This window comes from Oncorhynchus tshawytscha, linkage group LG05 (assembly GCF_018296145.1).
Source record: "Oncorhynchus tshawytscha isolate Ot180627B linkage group LG05, Otsh_v2.0, whole genome shotgun sequence".
NCBI lineage: Eukaryota > Metazoa > Chordata > Actinopteri > Salmoniformes > Salmonidae > Oncorhynchus > Oncorhynchus tshawytscha.
In genome coordinates, this window is record NC_056433.1 from 28,414,906 (window position 1) to 28,432,125 (window position 17,220).

At 42.2% G+C, this 17,220-nt stretch overlaps 2 protein-coding genes across 3 annotated transcripts in view; one reads left to right on the forward strand and one right to left on the reverse strand.

The window, feature by feature from the left end:
- The window catches only part of brf1b (BRF1 RNA polymerase III transcription initiation factor subunit b), a 126,358-nt gene extending 123,768 nt beyond the window's left edge, over positions 1 to 2,590 (reverse strand). Inside the window, exons 1-2 of the mRNA XM_024420566.1 lie at positions 2,321 to 2,590; positions 1,671 to 1,879 (exon numbers count right to left, since the gene is read on the reverse strand). Coding sequence (XP_024276334.1) covers positions 1,671 to 1,854 — 184 coding nt within the window. The 5' untranslated portion in view covers positions 1,855 to 1,879; positions 2,321 to 2,590. The remainder of the gene's footprint in view (positions 1 to 1,670; positions 1,880 to 2,320) is intronic.
- Positions 2,591 to 2,809: 219 nt separating this feature from the next.
- On the forward strand, positions 2,810 to 16,908 carry xrcc3 (X-ray repair complementing defective repair in Chinese hamster cells 3). Of its 2 annotated transcripts, none has more exons than XM_024420571.1 (7): positions 2,810 to 3,028; positions 12,102 to 12,239; positions 13,952 to 14,164; positions 14,434 to 14,588; positions 14,910 to 15,122; positions 15,519 to 15,565; positions 15,854 to 16,908. In XM_024420571.1, exons 1-7 carry the CDS (start codon positions 2,956 to 2,958, stop codon positions 16,146 to 16,148), a joined length of 1,134 nt encoding a protein of 377 aa, XP_024276339.1. In that variant the 5' UTR covers positions 2,810 to 2,955; the 3' UTR covers positions 16,149 to 16,908. The 2 variants fall into 2 exon arrangements, with proteins under 2 accessions (XP_024276339.1, XP_024276340.1); XM_024420572.1 differs by having other exon boundaries at positions 2,810 to 2,958.
- Positions 16,909 to 17,220: the final 312 nt, after the last annotated feature.

Consider the following 17,220-nt stretch of genomic DNA (forward strand, 5'->3'; position numbering starts at 1 on the left):
TTCAGGAAACAGTTTTAAGTTCCTCTGAGTACACATCACGGACAAGCTGAAATGGTCCACCCACACAGACAGTATGGTAAGGCGCAACAGCGCCTCTTCATCCTCTGGAGGCTCAAGAAATTTGGCTTGTCACCTAAAACCCTCAAACTTTTAGATGCACAATTGAGAGCATCCTGTCATGCTGTATCACCGCCTGGTACAGTAACTGAACCGCCCACAACCGCAGGGCTCTTCAGAGGGTGGTGCGGTCTGCACAACGCATCACCGGGAGCAAACTACCTTCCCTCCAGGACACCTACAGCACCCGATGTCACAGGAAGGCCAAAAAGATCATCAAGGACAACACCCACCCGAGCCACTGCCTGTTCACCCCAATATCATCCAGAAGGCGAGGTCAGTACAGATCCATCAAAGCTGGGACCAAGAGACAGAATCTGTTTTTCAATCTTAAGGCCATCAGATTGTTAAACAGCCATCACTAACACAGAGGGGCTGCTGCCTACATACAAATGTGAAATCTTTGGCCACTTTAATAAATGGATCACTAGTCACTTTAATGCCACTTCAATAATGTTTACATATCTTGCATTACTCATCTCATGTGTATATACTGTATTTTATACCATCGATTGCATCTTGCCTCTCATCGCTCATCCATAATTTTATATATTCTTAATCCATTCCTTAGATTTGTGTGTATTAGATAGTTGTTGTGAAATTGTTAGATATTGCTGCACTGTCAGAACTAGAAGCACAAGCATTTCGCTACACTCGCAATAACATCTGCTAACCATGTGTATGTGACCAATTTGATTTAAGTTTCTTGCTCATTGTTCGGTGACGCAAATTGCTTCTTTAAAAAAAAAATTAATCAGAAGTCTCCAGAATATTTTTTATATATGGATGTAGCTATGGACATGGGGCACATGCTGCTAGCAGGTAGTCATTGTACCAGAAGTTCTCAAATGCAGTCGCTATGGAATGACCATAGACCTTGTCTTATTCATTAATCAGAGGTCTAATATTGGGCTAGTGGCATTATTGTAGACTTCAAAACCATATGCATATCATTCATTTAAAATTCCCATATTTATGATGTGCAATTATTTATGACTGACCTTACAGCAAGACCATAAAACAATTAACTGAACTTAGATACTGTTCTTTCATTCCAACTTCCAGGGTGAACACTTCATAATGGGTTTGTGAAGGCTTTATTATTGTTACTATTTCTCAAATCATAAGAAAACAGCATGGGGGTTATGAAACATTTAGCAAAGCCCACAAGATGTAGCCAAATGCTGATTTTAATTTTTTTTAAAGGTAGTCTATGATTTGTGAAACATTTATGTAGCCTAGTGCTTATGATGACATTATGCACTATATATATTTTTTGTTTAATCTAACTGCAAGGATTTCTTCCCAATTGTATTATACCATCAAGCTTATTTGAACAGTTGTCTTTATTTGTGAAGAACTTTTCTTACATTGTCTGCTTAACATCAGAGACAAGCTTGCATGTAATATGCTGCATTTTCACATATGCAATATTTAGCATCTCTAAATATGGATTTGGGCAGAGGATATGTGTAATACTGCATCGTGGTAAACACAATTTTTTTTTTTTTTTTTTTGTGATGCTGAAGTCTTATGCACAATGCAGGTCTTACCATCTGCTGAGACGAATTGCCCCACAGCTGACGAAATCCCACCACTGCCCTCCACGAATTGCACCTCGGACACGATGATGTTGTCCTCCAGCACAGACCCACAGTTCGTGCATACTGCATTGCCCCGAGCCTGATCGAGGTCGATCTCGGAACAACCACAGTTCTTGCATATGCGGGAAGTCATGTCTGTGGTGTCCGCCCAAATAAACCTGTATCAAAAGAGGATAATTTGTCACTTCTGTGTAACGTTTGCTACATAATCGTATTTACACATTCCCCATGCAATGTGTTGATTACACCAGTAGGCCACCATTGACAAGCCATCAATATATTTGTGCATGCTAAACTTTGCTTTAGAGAATATTTTTCAAGCAATTACTGAAATTGTTCGGACAACACATGAGATCACAGTAACGTGGGACATGGTTTGCGCTCATTGTCACAACAGTACCAAAGTCAAGATAACCAGCTAGCAAACCCATTTAATGTGTAGCTAGCTACATTAGCAACTAGATATCACACACCCACTACTGTAATGCAGAAGGGGAGACATGCATGGCAAATATGTTTTCATTTAATTTTCAAAGCCGAGATAGTACTTAATATCTTTATATTTATCTAGCTACCTGACGTTATTCAAAGTTTAATACCTGTGCGGTGTTAGCTAGTACTTGTAATGGCGACAAAGAAATCCAGTACAGGAAGAAACACTTCAGACGCTATGGATACTTGGTTAACTCTTTTCTCATAGTAAAAAGACTGTACATATGCTAAAAGCTTGTTCTCAAAACATGTCCACGTGATACAACGATATGCCGTTTAAAAAGGTAATTGTTAGCTAATTTCATATCCCATTCGACGAGGTAGCTCAAGTTTTGGTGTTTTGACTTTCGCAAAACCTACTCGGCATAAGCTAAACCAAATATTTTATTTTCAGGGTAAGGATGACAACTTCAGGATGAGTATTGAATTTATTGAAACTATGTACACAGTATTCTTATTTATGTATCCCAATTATTATGTACATCGAAATACAATGAAATCACTTTACAGTTAGTAGCTATTGCTTTAAAAAAAAAAAAAAAGGTTTTAAATGTACACCCCTAAATTTACATTTAGTTCCTTCCATCACTAATCCGGCGACGCGCTCTGTGATGACGATTGGTGGGCGGGTATTTCGCGCGCCAGTCCTCTAGTGTTTTTGTTACCACAATAGTTAACCAGCATGCCGTTCACATTTTGCTTGCTGATGCCTCACAGAATGGAGAAATGTATCCCAGACTAAATGGTATGTATGGGAAATATGGATTGGGAACAATTGGAGCTCAACCCAAGGATTATAGCAGCCGTAAAGAAAGGTAAAAAATAAACGGACGTTCGCTAGCTAGCCATAATTCGGCTAGACGTACAATAGCTAATTTTATATAACAGGTGGGACTAATCTTGCATGCTGATTGGTTAAAACCGCATTCCAGCCCGTGTCTATAATTAAGCAGTAAGGCCCGAGCGGTGTGTTATAGTGCTAATGTACCACGGCTAAGGGCTGTTTGTAATTACGACGCTATGCGCGGAGTGCCTGGATACAGCCCTTCGCTGTGGTATATTGGCCATATACCACAAACTCCAGAGGGGCCTTATTGCTATTATAAACTGGTTATCAACGTAATTAGAGCTGTGAAATGAAAGTTTTTTTTCATACCGGTGGTATACAGTCTGATATACCACAGCTGTCAGCCAATCAGCATTCAGGGCTCGAACCACCCAGTTGTATATTCCACAAGTTACCACTGGCTAAAGCTATGATGTTGAAATGTCTATTTACTTTGTTCCATCTCACTGTGCAATCCACTGTGATCAGCCCAGCCAGCCAATTTATACATTTGATTTCCACTATAAAAAGCATCTAGACATTTAATTTAGACTAGCATTTGATTTTAAATAGCAGATATTTGTATAAACCTTGCTGTCTGTCTCTGATATTTGCAACATTGTTTCAATATTGAAATTGGATATCCCGCTGTCCCATAGTAATGAACATGTCGGGACGAGACGGACAGGCATCTAGTCAGCCAGTCAAAATCATGAATCAGCTGGCAGCATTTTTATGGATGTATACATAGAAATGTCAATAGAAAACAGGTGAAACGAAATGCAGCTAGTTTGATGTCTTTCCAGCTTCAGTTTGAAGTGACTGTGTTAGCTGTGTTGTTGGCTAGCTCCTCTGAACAAGTGTCCTGACGAGAAAGCACATCTTCTATGCCAGGCAAAATCGTGCCTCATTAGCTCATTGTTGTGCGTGTATCCAAATAAATGTCACTAGAAACCAGCTTAAACAAACACAAATGCAGCTACTTTGCTATTATTCTGGCGTAGTTGGCTAGCTAGCAAGAAAGGGTTATAAGAATGATGCCAACCAGTATGGCAATGGAACATTTAGAACGAACAAAAGACTGAACGACTGGGTCACGTCTCTGGCAACCAAGCCGATAGAACGAATGATCAGACGGCTCTGGGTAGCAACCCTAGATTTGTGTCAGGACTATATCTTGTGGAAGGATGAAATAGTATGACTCAATTAATCAAAATAGTTATTTTAATGAAAATATGTCAATCATTATTTGACTATGTTGGTAACCCATTATATGAAAGTGATAATGCCCTTGAAGCTGGTGTTTGAAGGATATATTGGCACAGTTTGCTGATGAAACAACATGATCATTACACAGGTGCACCTTGTGATTGGGACAATAAAAGGCCACTCTAAAATGTTCCATTTTGTCACAACACAATGCTACAGCTGTCTCAAGTTTTGAGGGAGTGTGCAATTGGCATGCTGACTGCAGGAATGTCCACCAAAGCTGTTGCCAGATAACTAAATGTTAATTTCTCAACCATAAGTTGCCTCCAACGTCGTTTCAGAGAATTGGACGGTACGTCCAATGGTCTTGGCCTGACTGCAGGTCGGTGTCGTAACCGACTTCAGTGGGCAAATGCTCACCTTCGATGGCCTTCGGCACACTGGAGAAGTGTGCTCTTCACAGATGAATCTCAGTTTCAACTGTGCTAGGCAGATGGCAGGCTGTGTATGGCGTCGTGTGGAAGCAAACGGTTTACGCATGTCAACGTTGTGAACAGAGTGCCCCATGGTGGTGTTATGTTATGGGCAGGCAAAAGCTATGGGCCGCAAACACATTTGCAATTTGAACCAACAGAGTTAACGTGATGAAATCCTGAGTCCCATTGTGGTGCCATTCATCCACCGCCATCACCTCATGTTTCTGCATGATAATGCACGGCCCCATGTCGAAGGGATCTGTACACAATTCCTGGAAGCTGAAAATGTCTTAGTTCTTCCATGGCTTGCATATTCACCAGACATGCCACCCATTGAGTATATTTGGGATGCTCTGGATGTGACGTGTACGACAGCATGTTCCAGTTCCCACCAATATCCAGCCACTTTGCACTTTGCACAACATTCCACAGGCAACAATCGACAGTCTGATCAACTCAATGCGAAGGCGATATGTTGCGCTGCATGAGGCAAATTGTGGTCACACCAGATACTGACTGGTTTTCTGATCCACGCCCGTACTTTAAAAAAAACAAAAATATAAATATATCTGTGACTGACAGATGGAGTACAGATATGCCATCATGTGAAATCCATAGATTAGGGCCTAATGAATTTATTTCAATTGACTGATTTCCTTTATATGACTGTAACTCAGTAAAATCTTTGAAATTGTTGCATGTTGCGTTATAATTTGTGTTATTTGTCTTATGCATTTGGTCTTTTACAGCATACTATGCCAGTAGAAGTCAGATTTGTATATATAATTTATGTGGACCACCCTTCAAATTTGTGGATTCAGCTATTTCAGCCACACCCGTTGCTGACAGGTATATAAAATCGAGCACGCAGCCGTCCAATCTCCATAGTCAAACATTGGCAGTAGAATGGCCTTACTGAAGAGCTCAATGACTTTCAACGTGGCATTGTCATAGGATGCCACCTTTCCAACAAGTCAGTTTGGCAAATTTCTGCCCTGGTAGTGCTGCCCCGGTCAACTGTAAGTGCGGTTATTGTGAAGTGGAAACGTCTAGGAGCAACAACGTCTCATTCGTGAAGTGGCAGGCCACACAAGCTTACAGAACGGGACTGCTGTGTGCTGAAGCACGTAAAAATCATCTCAGTTGCAACACTCACTATCAAGTTCCAAACTGCCGCTGGAAGTAACGTCGGCACAATAACTGTCCGTCGGGAGCTTCATGAAATGAGTTTCCATGCACAAGCAGCCGCACACAAGCCTAAGATCAGCATGTGCAATGCCATGCGTCGGCTGGAGTGGTGTAAAGCTCACTGTCATTGGACTCTGGAGCAGTGGAAACGTGTTCTCTGGAGTGATGAATCACGCTTCACCATCTGGCAGTCCAATGGACAAATCTGGGTTTGTTGGATGCAAGGCGAATGCTACCTGCCTGAACACATAGTTCAACTAAAGTTTGTTGGAGGAGGAATAATGGTCTGGGGCTGTTTTTCATGGTTCAGGCTAGGCCCCTTAGTTCCAGTGAAGGGGAATCTTAACTCTACAGAATAGTGACATTCTAGATTCTGTGCTTCCAACTTTGGCAACAGTTTGGGGAAAGCCCTTTCCTGTTTCAGCATGACAATGCCCCGTGCACAAAGCGAGGTCCATACAGAAGTGGTTTATCGAGATCTGTGTGGAAGAACTTGACTGGCCTGCACAGAGCCCTGACCTCAACCCCATTAAACACCTTTGGGATGAATTGGAGCGCCAACTGTGAGCCAGGCCTAATCGCTCAACATCAGTGCTCGACCTCATTAATGCCCTTGTGACTATTTTAATTCATGCTGTCAGAATACACTGCTGTATTAAAGCTGCAATATGTAACCTTTTGGGGCGACCGGAACAATTCACAGTGAAATGTGAGTTTTATAGATATGTCATTATCATTGAAAGCAAGTTTAAGAATCTGTAGAGCTGTTCTATGTACACTATTGTTATGCTTCCCATTCTTAAGTTTATATTTGACGTCAGTTACTTTCAGTTTTGTACACCAGCTTCAAAAAAGCTGAAAATACAATATTTTTGGTTATAGGAGTTATTTCACAGCGTTTTTAGATGGTACAATTATTCTCAACATGATTCTTGCTTGTTTTGTTACCAACAGAAATTAGGCAAACATTCGAATTTTAGCAACCAGTAAATGGCGGAGCGATTTCCGCGTAGTGGAACTTTAAAGCAATTCAGAACTAATTTGTTGACATGTTCTGTTGCAGATTCAAAGCCAGATTAACTCATTGCAGAATATATCCATAATCATGAATGAATAAGTATATTTATTTGACAAAAATGCACCTAGTCACTGATCAAATCACGTCAAACACCCGAACTCCAACAATTACATTGTTTTAAAGAAATCAAAATAGTAAACAATTTGTACATATGCCTTTTATACATAACATATGAATTGAAGTAAAATGATTAATTCATCAATGTCACAAACCTGGGAAGAGCAACATATGCACTATTATTATTGAGAGAGCACCGATTCTTATGCTTTTCCATTTTGACGAATTAGACCAGCACAAACAACAAAAGGGAATATTGAATGATCCATCGCATCTCTCAAAAACATTTTCAACATACATCTGTAAAATGATAGTTTCTAGACTAAAGCTTTGTGGTTGTCTTCCTCTAAGGCTTCCATGTCTTCTCCCTCAATGTCCACCTCTTGAACATCAGACTGAGGCCTCATCTTCACTGTCACTTGAGGATGGCTTGTTGTCAGGCTCAAAAAGCCTCAAATTTGCCCGGATGACCACCAATTTTTCAACCCTTGTATTGGTCAGCCTGTTGCGTACTTTGGTGTGTGTATGTTCCCAAAGAAGGACCAGTTGCGCTCTGAGGCAACTGATGTTGGTGAGATTTGGATGATGATGATGGAGGCAACCGGAGAAAGAGCCTCAGATCCACCAGGTGGCTGATGAGATTTGTTGGCACTACTGCCATATTGCATCTCCATCCCAAAGCCCTTGCTTGGAAGTGTTTCTTCGCCAGACTGCCAAGAACCTTGCCCTCATCCAGGCCAAGGTGGTGCGACACGGTAGGGATGAAACCATAGGCCTTGTTGATCTCTGCACCAGCCAGGATGCTCTTGCCAGCATACTTGGTGTCCAACATGTATGCTGCGGCGTGTATGGGCTTCAGGCAGAAGTCTTCACACTTTCTGATGCATTTCAGAAGTACAGTAACCTCTGCTTGGAGCAACAGTGAAGTGGGCAGGGCTGTACAGATTTTTCTTTTACATTTGCAAGTAGAGTCTGAACATCAGACAGGGTGGCATTGTCTCCCTCAATCCGTGCAATGGCTACTGCTATAGATTTCAGGAGTTTCAGGCTGCTTACCACTCTTTCCCAAAATACATCATCCAGGAGGATCCTCTTGATGGGGCTGTCCATATCGGCAGACTGTGATATGGCCATTTCTTGGAGAGACTCCTTCCCCTCCAGGAGACTGTCAAACATGATGACAACACCATCCCAACGGGTGTTGCTGGGCAGCTTCAATGTGGTGCTCTTACTTTTCTCACTTTGTTTGGTGAGGTAGATTGCTGATGACCCTTCACATACCAAACCATTTCCTTGGCTCTCTTGTAGAGTGTATTAATTTTTTTCAGTGCCATGGTGTCCTTGAGGAGCAGATTCAATGCATGAGCAGTACAGCCAATGGTTGTGATGTGAGGGTAGGACCCCTCCACTTTAGACCAAGCAGCCTTCATGTTCGCAGCATTGTCTGTCACCAGTGCAAATACCTTCTGTGGTCCAAGGTAATTGATGACTGCTTTCAGCTCATCTGCAAAGTAGAGACCGGTGTGTCTGTTGTCCGTAGTGTCTGTGCTCTTGTAGAATACTGGTTGAGGGGTGGAGATTATGTAGTTATTTCTTGCCCACGAATATTCGACCACCCATCAGAGATGATTGCAATACAGTCTGCTTTCTCTATGATTTGCTTGACCTTCACTTGAACTCTGCATCCAGCAAATGAGTAGATGAAGCATGTCTGGTTGGAGAGATTTATGCTGGGCGAAGAACATTCAGAAATCTCTTCCAATACACATTGCCTGTGAGCATCAGAGGTGAACCAGTTGCATACACAGCTCTAGCAAGACATTCGTCATAATTTCTCTGACTACGTTCCTCCAATGAGTCAAAAAAACTTCTGATTCCAGGAGGACCATGAGCTGTTGCTATTGATAAGGTGTCTGATTGATCATTTTCACCTCGAATAGAAGTAGAGGGACTTTTGTCAGAGTTCGCTTGCTATAGCGCTGAGGGAACTTTATGCACTTGGCCAGATGATTCTGCATCTTTGTTGCATTCTTCACATATGATTTGGCACAGTATTTGCCAATGTACACAGCTTTTCCTTCTCCATTAGCTGCAGTAAAATGTCTCCACACATCAGATAGTGGTTGTGACATTTTCCTGTAAAGATGTTTTTTTTTAATGTAAAAAAAAACAACTTACAATTCCATGTACAGATAAATAGTTAAGCAGTTAGATTTATACAACTCCTTTGGAAGATAAATGTTTTAAAATGAAACATGTATGGAAACAGGTGAATTAACACTCCTCAGTTAGCAGGCTCAAGTTAGCTAAAACCCACATGGTAGCAAAGACTAACTAGCAGAAATCTTTAACAAGTAAAAGTAATTTAAACACACTTTGCTGTAGGCTACTATTTACTAGTAACAAAAAATTTATGTCATGTAAAATATATATTCACCCCACCCCGTATTGTAATCAAAACTTACCAGAAAGCATGTAGTCCTAGGCTCAGACTGTGTAGTAGTGTGGGCTCAATAGCATCTCATTAGTGTGCAAGATCTTGAGGATCAGCTGTACATGTTATGGAAGAATATACTGTGCATGCAGAGGGTTGCAATTCCATTGAAATGGGAATAGTTTAACCAAAATATGCCACAAGACCTAGAATTGCCTTGTGTATCCCACAAAAGAGGTTGACTGTTAGCTTATAAATTTTTTTTGATGAATTTAAGAAAGATTCCCATGGAACATTTCCGGATGTTTCCTGGAACGTTTCCGACCCTTTGCAACCCTAGTCTGAACCCCAGAATTAGCGGGACAGCATTACACAGGTGGAAAAAGGGTAGCAAAAACAGTACACCACAACACTTTTAAACATGTTACTGAGTCTAGAGGTTATCAAATCAGGAGAAGAACAAGTGAAGGAAGCAGCATAGGGAAAATGGGTGAAGGTAGGGTGTGTTTATAGAGATAAGATCGAGAGTTCCAAAATGTCTGAAGTTGGGGGGGCATAAAAGGCATACAACTTCATTATTGATGACAGCATATTGTAGACAACATGGTGGTTTACATTTATGTCTACTGTGTGTGAATGATGGAAGAATCTTACCCCAGCTGTAAGTGCTCCACAGTGCCCAAAGTTGAGGGACCATGAGGCATAAAAGGCACAGTGTGGAATAAGGGGTAACTTGAGGGGTGGTTGGCTTTCATGGCATCAGTCAACAAGTTCAATTTGAGAGTGGAGCATGCATTATATCAATACCCCCCTCCCCCAATCCAGATCTGAATGGCAGGAGTGTGCATAAGCTTTTGTTCCAGCTCTTACCTGATTACAAATAGCCTATTGCCATGATTCAATATGTTGATTATTTAAGTCCGGTGTTTGAGCTGGGCTGGGACAAAATTTGTCACACACATCTGGTCTTCAGGACTTCCTGCAATGCCTGAAACAGACTAGAGCAGGAGAATAGTGTTTCAGGTTGAAACCGCTTACTTAGTTGAGAGGTGGCAAGACTCCGGCACACCCACTGGTTCCGGAATAGAGAAGGCGCAAATAAGGTTTCCAATTTGGCCTCAATAACATGACAGTAATTCTACCTAAAAAGCTAATGTTTTGAGTACCAATTAATTAAAAACCCACTATAGCAGGTAGGACTAAACAAGGTTGCATAACTTTGCCTACTAGCTATACTAATGATCTGCTGACCAAAGCATTACAGCAAACATATCAATGTTTTCCCGCAGTAAAGTAAGCACACTGTTGACTATGCTGAAACCTATCAAAGCCAGACTAAAATAATACAGCTAGCTAGGGTAGTTACAAGTCAAGTAGTACTTGAAGTAGTATGTCCCACCCCTCACCCAGACACAAACCAACATTATCAAGAACGCCTAGCCCTAGCTTCACCATTTAAGTTAATTAGCAAGCTAGACTGTTGGTTTATAAAAGCCAAAGAAGGTTCTCATGCATTTAAATGACTAGACAAGTCGATGGCTAATGTAGCCATCTAGCCAGGCTAATGTTGCTAATTATCTGACCGTGAGCAAGCTGACCGTGAGCTAGCTCCATTCTATTTGTTTTTTATCTTAAACTCAGCAGTTCTTAACGATTACAAGCATACCCATAACACGATGCAGCCATCACTATGCTTGAAAATATGGAGAGTGATACTCCGTAATATGTTTGGAGCATATCCAATACCACACTTTGTATTCAGGCCAAAAAGTGAATTGCTTTGCCACATTTTTGGCAGTATTACTTTAGTGCCTTGTTACAAACAGAATATAGGTTTAGGAATATTTTTGTTCTGTACAGGCTTCCTTTTCACTCTCAATTAGGTTAGTATTGTAACTACAGTTTTCTCCTATCACATTCAACTCTAACTGTTTTAAAGTGACCATTGGCCTCATTGTGAAATCCCTGAGCTGTTTCCTTCTGCAGCAACTGAGTTAGGAAGGACACCTGTATCTTTTTGTAGTGAGTGGGTATATTGATACACCATCCAAAGTGTAATTAACTTCACCATGCTCAAATCGATATTCAATGTCTGCATTTTTTTTCTCCCATTTACCAATAGGTGCCCTTCTTTGCGAGGCATTGGAAAATCTCCCTTGTCTTTGTGGTTGAATCTGTGTTGAAATTCACTGCTCCACTGAGGGACCTTACAATTATCTGTATGCGTGGGGTACAGAGATGAGGTAGTCATTAAAAAATAATGTTAAACACTATTATTGCACACAGTGAGTCCATGCAACTTATTATGTGACTTGTTAAGCACATGTTTACTCCTGAACTTATTTAGGCTTGCCAGAACAAAGGGGTTGAATACTGGTCTCAAAACATTTGAGCTTTTCATTTTTTAATAATATACAGGTTATAGTGTGTAGGCCAGTGACAAAAAATGTAATCCATTTTAAATTCAGGCTGTAATACAAAACATTAGGATAAAGTCAATAGGTGTGTATACCATCTGAAGGCAATGTATCTATAACATTTCGCTTTGCTAGTCAACGTTGTGGTGTTAAAATGTATGCTGTAGGTGTGTCTGCTCATTATTCATTTATGTTGATCTTAGCTAATGTGAAATCAGCGAGGAAGATTCTCAGTCTCTCGGGTCCGGATCTACAACGACTCACCCACCTGTCAAAGTCAGACGTGCAACACCTGCACACAGCTGTTGCTATCTCTTACCGCAGACATTCACCTGTAACAGGTAGGCGTGCTCTATTCTATTGCAGGGTTCTCCAACTTCAAACATGGAGAGCTACTGGGTGTGCAGATTTTGATTCAGGCCCAGCACTAACATACCAACTAGCTAGCTATGTTTAGACAGGTGTTTTAGTGCTGGCTAGACTAAGTGATGCAAAAACCATACATTTTCATAGATTTTTTTTGTACAGCAAAATCATGTCAACATGCATTCGGAAAGTATTCAGACCCCTTTTACTTTTTCAACATTTTCTTACGTTACAGCCCTATTCTATAATTGACAAACATTTTTACTCATGAATCTATAACCCCATAATGACAATGCGAAAACAAGTTTTTAGAAATACAAAACAAAACCTTATTTGCATAAGTATTCATACCCTTTTGGTTACGAGACTCGAAATTGAGCTCAGGTGCATCCTGTTTCCATTGATCATCCTTGATGTTTCTCAAACTTGATTGGAGTTCACCTGTGGTAATTTCAGTTGATTGGACATGATTTGGAAGGCGCACACCTGTCTATGTAAGGTCCCACAGTTAACAGTGCATGTCAGAGACAAAAACCAAGCCATGAGGTCAAAGGAATTGTCCGTAGAGCTCCGAGATAGGATTGTGTCGGCACAGATCTGGGGAAGGATACCAAAACATTTCTGCAGCATTGAAGGTCCCTATGAACACATTGGCCTCCATCATTCTTAAGTTGAAGAAGTTTGGAACCACCACTACTCTTCCTATAGCTGGCCGCCGACCAAACTGAGCAGTCATGGCAGAAGGGCCTTGGTCAGGGAGGTGACCAAGAACCAGATGGTCACTCTGGCAGACGTCCAGAGTTCATATGTGGAGACTGGAGAACCTTCCAGAAGGACAACCATCTTTGCAGCACTCCACCAATCAGGCCTTTATTGTAGAGTGGCCACTCCTCAGTAAAAGGCACATGACAGCCCACTTGGAGTGTGCCAAAAGGCACTTTTAAAGGACTCAGACGATGAGAAACCAGATTCTCTGGTCTGACGAAACCAAAATTGAACTTTTTGGCCTGAATGCCAAGCGTCTGGAGGAGGAGGAGGAAACCTGTCACCATCCCTACGGTGAAGCAATGGTGGTGGCAACATTCTGTTGGGATGTTTTTATTTTTAGGCGCATGTGCGAATAAAGTAGTCGCACTGTATAGCCCTGAAATTCACACACAGAGACTATGAAGGTGCATCATGCTCTCCTCCATGTAAAGAAATTTGACTGCAGCCAACCACTGCGCACAAATCACACTGCCAACAGGTACCGGGAGGTAGGATAGAGGGAAGATTGTCAAATCAGCAGTGTTTCTCTGTCATCGCTTGCCTTGCGACTGACCGGTGCCTGTTCAATCAATAGATTGAACGATATGCATCTTCTAGCATTCTAGTGAGAGAGGGCAGGGCAGACTTTTTTCTGACTGGCGAATGGAAAAGTAGCCTAGTTTAATTTATTTTCTTTAAAATAAAATTGAGTCCAAAACAGGAGGTTTAATAAGTAACCGAGACATTTTCAGTCCTCTGCAGCATTGCATTAATTAACAAAAGCCTGCACCCCCAGTAACTCACCAGAACCAGAGTTGGAGATGCACTCTACCACTGTATCCAGCCACCCGGAAGTGATTGTAGCCTAGGCTTTACAATCCTAGGCTCAAACAAGTTATAGTTTATTATTCAACGTAACGGATTGTTTGTTTTCACACAGCCTTACAAGTGCACCGTGGAGAGTGTCCCTCTTTGGAACCTGGGCACAAGCTAAGTTTGGCTTGCCCCGTTCTGGACGCTCTACTGCGAGGTGGTGTACCGTTGAGCGGCATCACAGAACTGGCAGGGGAGAGCAGTGCAGGAAAGACCCAGTTTGGCTTGCAGCTGTGTCTTTCTGTGCAGTACCCACTGGCGTATGGAGGGCTCAATTCAGGTGACCTAATGGATAAAATGGACTGAATCGGGGAGGGACGAATTGGACTAGCCTCTCCAATAAGGAACACATAATTTGTTGGAAAACGTTTTAAAATGTTTTGCATTGCATGCCCTTATAAATGCGACCCAGCTCTTTGTTGCCAGTGTTTTTTCCTGATGTTCTGCCTGTAAACTGTATTGTCTAAATATTGTAACTTTTTCATTATTGGCAGATAGTGAGGCTTATGGCATGATATTTTGTATGTGCATGTGTCTTTACACCTGCAGGAGCTGTGTATATTTGCACAGAAGACTCATTTCCCATCAAGCGTCTGCGGCAGCTCATTACCCAGCAGGCTCGGCTGCGGCCAGAGCTTCCCCAGGCCCTGATACGGAGCATCCGTTTCAGCGACAACATCTATATAGAGCATGCTGCCGATCTGGTAGGACAGTGGTGCAACAGACACCCACTTTAATGGAGAATTACTATAAAACGCCACTGGCACAGGTTGAAAGCAGTTCATGACGTGTCCACATGGAATTGGCTTTCCAGACGTGGATATGTAGTTGGGTTATGTTCCCATTTATTGCAGAAGTAAAAGATACAAAAGATTTTGGTTCAAACATGATGAGGAGCATTCCATAAGCTGTTCTAGTGAGACTGTAAGAACCATATGCTCTCTCCTCTCACCTGTGCTAATACTTTCTTGTCACCTGTGCTTCCTAATATACATGTGACCAGTGTTTCTGTGCTGTCCCAACAGGGTGCACTGCAGGCCTGCGTGTCCCAGCGGGTGCCCATTCTGCTCTCCCGGGGCCTTGTTCGGCTGGTGGTGGTGGACTCGGTGGCGGCTCTGTTCCGCAGCGAGTTCCAGGCGGACGAGGGTATCGAGAGAGCCCGCCACATGCTGGCCTTTGCCGCCACTCTCCACCGCCTGAGTCACAACTACAGTACCCCGGTGCTGTGCATCAACCAGGTAGGGAAAGCCTTAACTACTCAGCAGACCCGGGTCAAATGCACTATATCAGACTATTTAGGTTTTCCTGGTACTAGTAGGGAAACACTGGAATAGTTCCAAAGTGCAAACTCGAGTATATCCGGAAACTTCCGAGTATTTCACCCAGGTCTGCTGCTACACATGCATGTCAGATGATGGATTATTATTCTTGGCTCACTTGAAAAGGACGTGTTAATCTCAATGTGACTTTGCTGTTTTAAATAAAGGATCAATAAAATGAATGATGTTGGATGTGTTCTATTGATATTGCATTGTATAATGTAATTATGTTATAGTAGCCTGACCCTATAGATGAACAAAAGCTAGCGGTATGTTCTGAATAATGTAATGAGTTATTACACCGTACCTATTCAGGTGACAGAAGTAATGGATGGGCCAGATCCAGCACACTGTAACTTTGGGTAAGCTGTTTGAGTCTCTTGGTATATTTACTAGCATAGAGCGATATGAGTATAGGTGTGTGTGTATGGCTTTGTGTCTTTGTGTTGTAGTAATAATTAGGTGGGTGCTTACATTTGTCCTATTTCACACATGTAGCAGTGTGTATTAATATGTGTAAATTTGAAAAAGTGGTGTTTGCATACCCCACTCCCCCTGAGACACCCTCGGAGAGTGGGGTCACGGCCAGGGATCAGACATTATTGACGCGACTGTGTGTGTGTGTGTCCGTCCACATGCTTCTTTCGCAGGTTGGTGGACAATAAGGTGCTGCCCGCCCTGGGCATGGCCTGGGCCAACCAGGTGATGGTGAGGCTGATGCTGCTCCGCCTCCCGGGCTGTGTGGGCACCGGGGAGCAGGGCGGTACCAGCGCCCCTCGCAGGCTGGAGGTGGTGTTCGCCCCCCACCTCCCCAGAGCCAGCTGCCTGTGTGGGGTGTGGGAGGAAGGAGTGAGAGGGCTGCCAAACAGACCCCGGTCCGTCACCAACAGCGTTACCAAGAGACTTGAAACCACAGGCGAATTGGGCCTGAACGATGGTACCTAAATCCGGTAAACTTGTACAGTTATAGGATACAGAAAAAAAGTGCCAAATGGGAAAATGATAGGGACCCGCACACTGTTTAGATGCTCTGCAGTTTTCTTCGCAATATTGTAACCACAAAGGAATTTTGTATCAGGTGAGTCAAGGATGATTCCAGCAGGGAATGCACACTGGAGGAGAGTGGACACTGCAGGATGGCATGACTGTTGCCTTACTTTGTGCTTCGACATTCCATAGTGAAGCCTATATGCATTTAAAAGGAGAGAGAAGATAGTAGAAAAAGTATGAAAGTATTAATGTGTCAAATGAAATGGAAATCCTGACAAACCACCTTTAAAAAAAATCTAAATACATTTTTAGCAGCAGACATTTTCTGCTTTTCTTTTCACAACAGAATGTAATATAAGCTATTGCAAAAATATATATATTTTGCACTACACTTCTGAAGTTTCATTTGCATAGCAGCGTGTTCCTGTTGGAGGGAGCTGACACTTGATTTAGAAATCGGCAGGCCTGTGGTGTATGCCAATCAGTACTGACAACAGCACATCCTAACAACAGCACTGACGGTTTCTAAATAGTGTAATTTCACTCCAACCAGGACATGCAGCTCTGCAAGTCAAATGCACTTCTGAAAACAGTGCAGAAAACTATCTGCAACGATTGAATTCTGGCCAAAGTCTTTTATTTGTTTCACATGTTAGAGGATGTTCTATCCAGTGATGTAGTGGTAAATAAAATTGGTGGGTAAAGCTAATTGCCATTGGTGGTGAATGAAGTAATGCTTTTTATACTTTCAGTGCATTTTTCCCTGATAGCTGGGTAAACACTCGCACAAAAAGAGTAAATGGCATTTACGTGCATTTACTTTAGACAGCTTGGTGCATTCAACACCTCTCAAATACAAGCAGTGATGAAGTCAATCTCTCCTCCACTTTGAGCCAGGAGAGATTGACACGCATATTCGTAATATCAGCTCTCTGTGTACATCCAAGGGCCAATCGTGCTGCCCCGTTCTGAACCAATTGCAATTTTCCTAAGTACTTTTTTGTGGCACCTGACCACACTACTGAAC